This window comes from Rhodamnia argentea, chromosome 8, assembly GCF_020921035.1.
Source record: "Rhodamnia argentea isolate NSW1041297 chromosome 8, ASM2092103v1, whole genome shotgun sequence".
NCBI lineage: Eukaryota > Viridiplantae > Streptophyta > Magnoliopsida > Myrtales > Myrtaceae > Rhodamnia > Rhodamnia argentea.
In genome coordinates this window covers 435,002-445,657 of record NC_063157.1, presented here as the reverse complement: position 1 = coordinate 445,657, position 10,656 = coordinate 435,002, and the positions used below count along the sequence as shown (strand labels likewise).

The 10,656-nt window shown below is 42.1% G+C and overlaps 1 protein-coding gene and 1 long non-coding RNA gene across 2 annotated transcripts; one reads left to right on the top strand and one right to left on the bottom strand.

Moving 5' to 3' along the window:
* The first annotated feature begins 4,687 nt into the window (after positions 1–4,687).
* On the top strand, positions 4,688–8,748 carry LOC115755848 (shikimate O-hydroxycinnamoyltransferase-like). Its single transcript, XM_030695408.2, has 3 exons — positions 4,688–4,883; positions 5,402–5,851; positions 7,718–8,748. The coding sequence occupies exons 2-3, from the start codon at positions 5,444–5,446 to the stop codon at positions 8,612–8,614; spliced, it is 1,305 nt and encodes a 434-aa protein (XP_030551268.1). The 5' UTR covers positions 4,688–4,883; positions 5,402–5,443; the 3' UTR covers positions 8,615–8,748.
* On the bottom strand, positions 8,686–9,185 carry LOC125316137. The gene is made up of 2 exons (XR_007199457.1): positions 9,052–9,185; positions 8,686–8,839 (listed from the first exon to the last, which is right to left on the bottom strand). It is a non-coding gene; the product is annotated as an uncharacterized LOC125316137 (long non-coding RNA).
* Between the last annotated feature and the right edge of the window lie 1,471 nt (positions 9,186–10,656).

The following is a 10,656-nucleotide window of genomic DNA, read 5'->3' as shown; positions in this document are numbered from 1 at the left end:
ATGCCTCCACTTTATCATGTTCTCTCTCATATAGCCACATTTAATAAGGTTTCGATAGGGAAACTTACCAAAAATGTCTAAAACATTTTGGCAACTTACTAATTCAGTCCTAAACTTTTTAATTGTGTCAATTTAATCATAAACATTTTGACGATTTGCCAATTTAATCATAAACCTTTAAATTATGTCAATTTAGTCATAAATCTTTTGAAGTTTTGTAATTTTAGTTATAAGCTTATTATTTGAGTAATTGATCGAAATGACTACATAAACAATTCATTTAAAGGTTTAGGACTAATTTGACAAATTATTAAAAGATTTAGGACTAAATTGGCATAATTTTAAGATTTGGAACCGAATTGACAAGTTGTCAATAAATTTATGATTGAATTGACATAAATGTAGTAGGTTTAGAACTTTTTGGACAATTCTTTTTTGTTCCGATTTCGATAATGTGTGAAATTATATATTCGAGGCGCTCTACCTCATTTAATTCTTGCCGTCTAATCGAAGGTCTAATAGCTCCCACAGTTGATTCTCGTTTACAGTTGGGGGGTTTGATATTATGGAAAAGTAGGACCACGGCACGTGTTGGAGTAAACGCGATGTTGCGATTGCGACGTCAAATTCAGATCTACAACATCTTGGTGGGACAATCATCTTCCCCAATTAATTCATCTTCGATTCCCTAAAGTCCTTCCACCTCACCACACATTTCTCATACTCTTATCTATGTAATGCGGCATCGTACACCGAGTCATATATTCACCGGGTTCTCTCGCTTGAATTGCCGTCGACGAGCCGTGCGGCGAAAGTAAGAGAATTTTCTTATGATAATGCTCGATACATGATGCTTGAAGTGGATCTACTGAGAACAAGGAATAATTGCGAGCTTTTCAACGTCGTGGATGTCCGCTCAAATCGGCGATGATGGTTAGATGGACGATCGAACTCGATACCTTGTTCGAGGAATATCATCACTGTATCGCGTGTCGTCTTCATGCAGAGGTTGTTGAGTGAGGCTGCGAAGTTGAGGACTTCGTTTGGTTTTGACTCCTTCAATGCCATGCCAATTCTCCCTTGCACCCAACTTGTATAATCCCATGTTCCACCTAAAGTCACGTGTGGTAGGTGAGGGCTGTCATCGTTTTTCTGCTCGATTCTTGACCAGGCTATTTGACATTAGCAAAATCTTCATGCATCCCACGTTGACGTGCGATATGGGAATGCGTTCGAATTAATTAAGGTATTGTCAAGGTCGCCATGCTGGTATGAACTTCGTTATATGTCCTAGTTTTTGTTTTTTTCTTTGCCCTCTTTTGATCTTGTTCTAGAAAGCAAATTCACATACGAAGGTTTCACTTTGAAACATCAATCACGATTAGCTACGACGTCTAGGCTGGAGGTGAGTATATTTTTGTGTTTAGTCCAAATTAGATAGCGTTATGACCTATCAAATTTTGCGCATCATGCTCCATTCCGAAAAATTGAAAGCGATTGCCATTTTGTAAGCTTGAAAAGTTTCATTAAACTCCACCCGAACTTCAAGTATTGGCACTCGAAATAATTCGCCCGCTGAAACACGTGCTGTACCCGTGAGAGATCGATGCAAGCTTGGATCGTGTGAGGGATTAACACACGTGCAAAGGACGTAAGGAGTCGACACCCAAGTGGGGTACATGAAGATTCGATGCGTGTGACAAACATGTGAGGAATATGCGTTTTGGTAGAGAATGAAGAAAACTTATAAAGTATCGATAGGCATTGATCAAAGAGGTCATTAGACCGTCTAGTAATTTAAGCACCAATGAGAGACAATCACAATAGGTTCAAAATCTTTTCAAGGAGGGCCGAGGAATATGAAGATTATCCTCTTGAATTCCATGGCGGGAGGGTATTTTTGAGGCAAATAGAATCAAAATGAGTCCTGAGAACAAGTCAAGAGGCCCGCGGAATGCGAAGAACAAGGGCAAGCCCTCGTGATCTAAAGAAGAGCTGGTGAATGTCCTATCGACATTTATTGGGATTGTGGACTTCAAGACCCCAAGTAACTGAGAACGTCGGCACGACCAACCTTAGTAGAAGGATCAGACGAAAGCACCAACAGTTATTTGGAGTTAAATAACTGGTCGAAGACCAAGTCAGGAAAATTTGAAGAAAATGAAGAGCGCGGTAACTTTTGACGTATAAAAGATGCAACCGCCGAAGGGTAGTTACAATTCCAACAATTATAAATAACATTGGACAACTATAAAGGGAGCATACCCCGAATAAATCAACAAATTTGTTTTATCTTTATTTATCGTATCGCATTTACTTTTCTTAACTGTAGCTTTCAGATTTTCATCGTCGAGTAATATCTCGATGTTTATTTTTATTCAAGGGATTATCATCGAGTCAAACTCTAACATCGTTTTGAATGCGTTAATTCGTTTTTCTTGAATGAAATTGTGCTTACCAAACTGTACTATTGAATTAAACTCTGATTTGATCTACGTTTGCACATTTTCTTTTAATTTCATTTGTATCGATTCATTTGTATTTGTACTTGTGAAGTCTTTCCATCGAATTAAACTCTGGTATATGTAATATTCAAGTAATTCTATTTAATTCTTTGCAAACTTTGCCCATTGATTTTTTGATTATTTAGAATTCTCCTCTCCAAAATGATCACGGACCCTTTAATCATGTTTAAAAACCGGAGTATGAATTTCGATAAAAAAAAAGGATCAATGCCGACGAAACAAGACATTGGAGATCTCGCAAAAAGCAGAAGAAAAACCTGGGCCTCGACGTGATGCCGTCACGATGACCTCGTGAAACGACCGCCACTATGTCGGATCCGACACAAGTGCCCCCAACCCCCAAGGTCACCGACACGTGGCGGGGAATGGCGTCAGGACAAGCCTAATTGGGTTAGGGGCTCGGCCAGTTCAGCTCCACCAAACCCCAAGTGGGCCCGCACCCCACCCCGCCCCACCCACCCAAAGACCCACGATTGGTGAGGTTGGTCGTGGGTTTGCTCGACTTCCTATGATGATTGCGCCGTGCTGTTTCGTAGATGATTTTCATCCATTTGACTTCTGATTTGGGGTCCAATAAATTTTTATTACGATGCGAATCGCTCGACAGACGATGTGATAGAAAAATATGAGGTATCGACCTACTGTCAAACTCCACAATAATTTTATATTTAATTATTTAATTAGCTTTTTTAGATCACTTGTTAGGACATTACATCAAACGCGTCTAGACCACGATCTCCTAGCCTTAATACTAAGGCTGATTCGGGAACATGTATTCTGAATTAGGTATGGTACAAAATAACATAAAGAATGGGATAAATTTTGCCGGGCAATTTTTTTGAGGTGGAGGTGGGTGTGGGTCAGGGTGGGGCCCGAGCTTTGTGTTCTAGCAAGTTTTGGATTAGGTCGTTGTCTCACCAACTTCCATCTCTCCCTCGGCCTTTTTTTTCTCCACGCATGGATCGTCCATTCTTTGTCATTGTGACCGAAAACATGGGTGTCAATCCTATCTTTATCTAACAACCCCAACAAGTCAAAATCTCTATTGGGGATCCATCTTTTTCACCTCAACCACACGATGATTCCATCTTTGGTTTAACCCTTTTCTGATTTATCTTGTGAAGTTGTTCGAGAGAGGGACAACAATTTGAGATCCCTTCTCGAATGTGCTTGTCATTGTAAATCATGTAATAGATTAGCATATGATTGCAACGTGATCAGTATAAATTGAATTTTCAGGCGTTTAATGTAACATTTTTTTGCGAAGCAAGGATAAAGAAGAAGACGTGCTTTCATTGAGTACTCCTGGCCTATGTTAGCTGCCATAACCACATGATGTAACAACTCGTATTTTTATTTGGAATTGACCTAGTCACGTCACTGAAGACGTCCGAGATCATCGAATAGGCTCCCTTGGTCATTTAATTTACTCATCCATGCTAAAAAAAATGGGAGGACTTGTTCAGAGCCTCTTTATTCACACTTAATAAAAGAGAGTTCTTCTAGAATTTAATGTCTTTTAGCTAATTTCAAACCAAGAAAGGGTCTCATCCTTAACATTTATTTCAAGAAATGTATATCACAATAGAATTAAACTTTTTTTTTTCTAAATGGCGAAGTAAATGTATTTTTTTTTTTGGTCGAAGCGCGAAGTAAATGTTGGAGCCTGTTTGTTTGTGCTACATAAAAAGCAAAAAGCCTTTGGAATTTCAAGTATTATTGACATTTCGAGAAATTAGGAAGAGATTATGTGTGAACTTATGTGTGAGTATTTTATATATAATAAAAAATTCAAGTGTTTCAAATAAAAAAAATAAAAAAATGGGTCTGTCGCAAAATGTAGATTAAATAAAAAAAATAAAAAGAAAAAGTCTGCCCAGATGCGATTAACGTAAATACTTTCATAATTTTGTATATTGAACGTATTAAAACAACAATTATTAGTAGTCTTAAAGCCTCCTTTAGTTCAAAAAGAAAAACAAAGGAAGAGTGGGGAAGAGGCGCGCCAGGCCAAGAACGGGAAGATGACGTGGCAGCTGGGCAGTGGTCAACGTCAGTAGGCGCGGTAGGTGAGCGTCACAGTGAGGCGCCCCAAATTCGATTGGGCTCTCCTCCACCTCCTCCTCCGTTTAGTTTATATATTTACTCAGACCAGACATCGCTACTCTCTCCCTCTCCCTCTCCTTCTCCCTCTCTATCTCTCTCTCTCTGCAACATACTCTCACCAAATCAACAACCATCTCCGTCTTCCTCTCCATTCTTCGTTTCTTCTGGTGATCTCCGCCCATTACCCATCGGCCCCGCGGCGCGCATTTTCTCCGTCCTTCCTCGTATCCTTAGAGCTCGCGGCGTTCGCAGGTAATGCTGCTCTCTGGGTCATCCTCTGTCCTCGCTTTTCGCCTTATTTTACTCGGTGATTGCACGTTACTTGGAGACGCACCCCCCATGCGATCTTCGAGCTTTGCGTGAGCAGATTCTGCTCAATGGTTATCAAGAACCTTTTTTTTTTTTTTGTCCTTTGGGGAGGGGGGGAGAAGGTGGCGGGACTGCTTGACTAGAGCCTAATGCATTGATGACGATGTAACGATTTATTAAGCTATTAGCATCAACGACTGGGGAAATAGTGGCCCGCAAATGGATATGTTGCTGACTTTTGAGGGGGAACCAGCTACTTGCTCAGGTTAGCTTCACCTGCAAAAAAAAAAAAAAGAAAAAAAAGAAGGGCCTTAATCACGAGTAGATATCGAGGGAGATGGGCGAGCTAGTTGCATTAAATGTTGAATAGATTTGACTTTAGGACAAGCTGTGTCCACTTCAATTGAGCTGTAATAAAGTCGGAGTTTTTTGGCTGAGCTTTCTCCTTTGGGAATTCGCAGGACAGCCGATCAATACTAGGGAAACCATCAGTCTGGTTCATTATGATTGTCAGCGTGAGAGAGTCGGCGTTGGTGTGCCCGGCCGGGGAGACACCGATGCACGCCCTGTGGAATTCCAATGTGGACTTGGTGGTGCCCAGCATGCACACCCCTAGCGTCTACTTCTATAGGCCGAACGGTTCCCCTGGCTTCTTCGATCCCAAAGTGCTCAAGGAAGGACTCGGCAAGGCCCTTGTGCCTTTCTATCCCATGGCTGGGCGGTTGAGGCGTGATGAGGATGGTCGCATTGAGATCAACTGCAATGCTGAAGGTGTGCTGTTCGTGGAAGCTGAAACGAACTCCGCTGTCGATGATTTTGGCGATTTTGCCCCGACATTGGAGCTTCGGAAGCTGATTCCAGCTGTAGACTATTCGGCAGGGCTTTCCTCTTATCCTCTTTTGGTATTGCAGGTATTGTCCTTTTCCTGAATGTTGTCTTGGTTATATTGTCGTCTCAAGATTGTGTTCCCCCTTTTCTGATGTCTGATAATCTGTAGCCGCAGCCATTGGTAGGTCTGATTTGGATATTCGATCAAATTGATTTGTAGGGAAGCGATACATAATTCTCATCTAACTTTCTGAAATATCTATGAAAGAGCAATGGAACTATTGATCCAACTTACAGTTTTGGGAAAAGGTTATAACTGAAGATCCCGACTACCTAGTGGTGGATTGGAACGTAGAAAAAGCCTTTGCATGGTTCTCACTTGCATTGATAGCACTTGTTGGTTGATGCGTAAAACTCGTAATAAATGCTGATATTATAGTTGTGGAGATGTATTGTAATTATGTGGTTGGTCCATCTGTACGTATTATCCAAGCATGTTTTTGTCATTAGGAAAGGAAGACTTGAGAAGGGGTGAGAAATCAAATTATATCGCAAAGTTCCTTTATATCTCAATAGCATCTCTAGGGATCATCAGTGAACTAGAGCTCCATCGGAGGGGAAAAATTGAAGGATGAGTTTCATTCTAGTTTCCTCAGGATCTTAAGGAAATATCAGCTGAAGTAAGTCAGTTCTCTCATGATTACCCTGTGGCCCGGGAGAAGTCTTTGGTGGTTCTTATTGCTTGAGCCATGGCCATGTGACGAGACAGCTATCGCAAGTAAATGCGTGTAAAGGATCCATTGAAACGTCGCTCCTTTATTGGTTTTGCATTAATAGATTGGAGGCTAAGTTAGTTACCGATTTGGACTGTTCAATTGTTCCACAAAAACAAGTGGTCCAAGTAGAAAACAAATTTCGACCAAAAACAGGTAGAAAATGACTGAAAGAAGTCAAATGCATAGAAATCTTAGACTAAGGGCAAAAGAAGTTGGATCGCAGACTGTTCTGCCTGCCCCGAAAGCAACAGTTCCAGTTCCAATAAATTCACAAAGGTGAAGATCGTCCATCTACCTAAGTTAGTACAATTCTTCTGTACTGTATAAAATAACCTGGTTTACCCAAGTTAAAATATGATGCACTGAATGAAATATCCTGCTGGAGATGTGAGCTTTGTGGTGCTTATTTACCGCAATGACAGCTATGACCTATGAACTAGTTGGTCACCATTCTGTGTAGGGGTCATGTCATTACCAATTCATCGAGAGTAATTGTCCTAGTATGGCTACTTCCGCATTGTATCTATTAGAAATGATGCTCTTGTACGAATGAACTCTAGGACCAATTTTATCATATATTGGTTTACTTAGGTCTAACTAGTAAAACAAGACGCTCCACATATGTTACTTGAGAAGACGGTATCCTGGCATCTTAGTACAGTTAATTTGCTCCCAGCATCTTACCTTCTACGGTCAATTGCCTGAAATAGAATTTTCACACCAAGAGCTTGTTAATCTGGTAACTGCTATGGTTTGCGAATGTGATGCGAATCGCAGCAAACTTAATGATATGTCATTGCAGTTTTTCACTTGGGAAAACTTTTTGCTCTCGTGTCAAGTTCGTGTGTAGGTATTATAATATTCTTTGTTTTTGTTTGCCTGCTATCTGCATTTCATCTCTTCATCGACCTATCTTTGCCTATAGAAAATCTCAAAAATACCTTTTAAGCCATCCCTTAGGCTTGATGCTCGCTTACAAGTACATACCGCATGCATAAAAGACCAACCACTCGTAATAATAGCCTGTGCTTCATACTTGGTTTATTATATGAAATTTCATCTTCAGGAGACTGAAAATTTGGAAGAAGCGACTATTGCAGATTGAATTGCTTGACTCACAAAGCACCCCATAAGAATTTTCTTATATCAGAATTATCTTGAAAATTTACACAGGTAACGTACTTCAAGTGCGGTGGAGTTTCACTTGGTGTTGGCATGCAACACCATGTAGCAGATGGATTTTCTGGCCTTCACTTTGTTAACACATGGTCAGACATGGCTCGTGGTCTTGACCTGGCGACCCCACCCTTCATTGACCGCACCCTATTGCGTGCTCGTGATCCGCCACAGCCTCAATTTAAGCACATTGAATATCAGCCTCCACCTGCCCTTAAAGCACCGCCACCGCAAACTACTAAATCCGGTGCCGAGAGCACAGCTGTCTCCATCTTCAAAATGACCAGGGAGCAGCTTGTCAAGCTCAAAGGCAAGTCAAAGGAAGATGGCAACACTGTCAACTATAGCTCTTATGAGATGTTGGCAGGTCATGTTTGGAGATGTGCATGCAAGGCACGTGAGCTCCCTGATGATCAAGAAAGTAAATTGTATATTGCTACTGATGGACGATCCAGATTGAATCCACCTCTTCCGCACGGTTACTTTGGCAATGTGATCTTCACTGCAACGCCACTCGCTGTTGCAGGTGACCTCCGATCCAAACCAACATGGTATGCGGCAAGCCAGATCCACGATGCTTTGGTTCGCATGGACAATGACTATCTCAGATCTGCCCTGGATTACCTAGAGCTCCAACCCGATCTATCGGTGCTTGTTCGGGGGGCCCATACATTTAGGTGTCCAAATCTCGGCATAACCAGTTGGGTTAGGCTCCCGATCCATGACGCCGATTTCGGCTGGGGCAGGCCTATATTTATGGGGCCCGGTGGAATTCCATATGAAGGATTATCGTTCATATTGCCAAGTCCCAGCAATGATGGGAGCATGTCAGTGGCCATCTCCCTGCAAACCGAGCATATGAAGGTGTTCGAGAAGCTGTTGTATGAAATTTAACGAGGGTTCGAGAGAACCTTTCAGGTCAGATGAATTGTAGCTGATCGGATCAAGTGCATCGAAATTTTTTCTCCACCCTAAAAATTGTGTTTGTTTCCTAATACCTTAACAATGCAATCTTGATGTTCCTTTTATGTGAGTACAAATGTTCCTGTAAGACAAGCTATTTTTGTTGCAAAAATTGCACATTTAAGAACGCTTGAACCAATTTTAGTATCATTTTACCTAGGATGGCGTTCGAAAGCGGTTCGGCGAACGGCCAAAGGGTGGAACGGGCCCGGGGGGGGGGTTCGGTTCCGGTTTGGAACCGCCGGTTCGTCCGGTTTCCTTTTCACCTAACATACTTTTTTTTTTTTTTTAAACCGGGTTGGAACCGGGGGCCCGGTCAACGGGCCGGTTCCGAGCCCACGGGTCCATTTGGCCACCTCTAATTTTACCTCAGCCTCTTCGGTTGGTTCTTGTATGTGCCGTCTCTTCCGGTTTGATTGATTCTTTCAGCACCTCTGATCACTTTTCCCTCTTGTGCATGCCCTGTTTATATACGGAAATCAGGGGGAGCATAGGGGTGGAGTTGATCAAGAGTACAATTATAGCCAGAAAGACATTACTTTTGATGATGTCTGAACGCAGGTTATCTCCTAATTGGAGATTTGTTATGGAGAATTAGGTGAGTAAATTCTAATGACATCTTCACGGTTCACGGCCTTGGATGGATTTCTTGATAAGCCTTTTCCATTTTCCTCTGTCTGCTCTGTCTACAAGATTCATGGGAATGATCAGCTTTGTGGAACTTAATCATGTTGTATGCTTAAGGACACGCGACCCGGCATGATCAATTCGAAACTGTACAGGAGAGTGATAGTGTGGAGGGAAATATTTTCATGAGTAGCATTGAATCGATGGTCGATATCGTCGGTGGGTGGTCCTTGCATTTTTGCACGACAATCAAAATCGTCACTCTATTTCTCTAAATCTAAATTGAAATATAGTAAACATGAAATTCCTATTCCGCACCTCAACTGGATTAAGGGCTTGTTTGGTTCAACGTTTGGCCAAGGGATTTTGAGAAAATGTGCTAAAGGCCTTTTTCAAAATGCAAGTAGTGCTTGGTAAATTGTATTTTAAAAACATATTGGAAAACAACTTTGACGTAAATGCCGTTTGATGAAAAATGAGCTTTGTAAAGTATTTTTACTTTTTGAAAAAAAAAACTACGGTTAGCGGTGGTCGGTGGCGATCGGTAGTGGCGGATGGCGGCGGTAATGGCGGGTGGCAATCGGTGGTGGGCGACTATTGGCAAGCGGTGGTGGTGGTGGTGGTCCGTGGCGGCGGCGGTGATGAGCGGCGGCAATGGGAGGCGACAGTGGCGACGGGTGGCGGTAAACTAAGGTGACAAGATTTAAAAGAAAAAAATTAGTTGCATTTCATAAAAGTTCTTTAGCTCAAAGATTTGGGCTAAAGAACTTTATTGAGCATTTGATATGTAATTATATTTCTTCAAAGTGAGTCGAAAAATGAACCAAACACCATTTGTATTTGACCAAGGGACTTTGGAGCCCCAATGCTCATTTCCAATATTGAATCAAATAGGGCCTAAGTCGTTGGGAAGGCTAATGGAACAAGTAAAGGTATAGGTTTGAGATCACGCCAACATCTTCTAAAAGGATGCTTTGGTTTCAGCCTAACATAAGGCAAATAATTTGAAGGGTGTGCTGGCTCGCAGCTGGATCGGGTTGGGCCTTGGCCCGTCTGCCTAAGAAGCCTCTTTTGAATCTTAACTCCCCAGAAACTGATATGGTCCATTCCAATTGGGGCCGGGTGCTTGTAGCCCCCACTCTGCAGCAAGAACTTGTTTGACCCCCACTGCCCTCACCCAAAAGAAGGCCGCGCTGTCTTTCCCCAACAGCCGGCCAGTGGCGGCAGAAAACGAACTCCGATGAGATCTTCACGTGCCCTTATATTGAGAGCCTTTCATTCTCTTATAGAAGCCCAGCCCAGCCCAGCCCAGCCCAGCCCAGCCCAGCAGCAGAGAGCACTGAGCA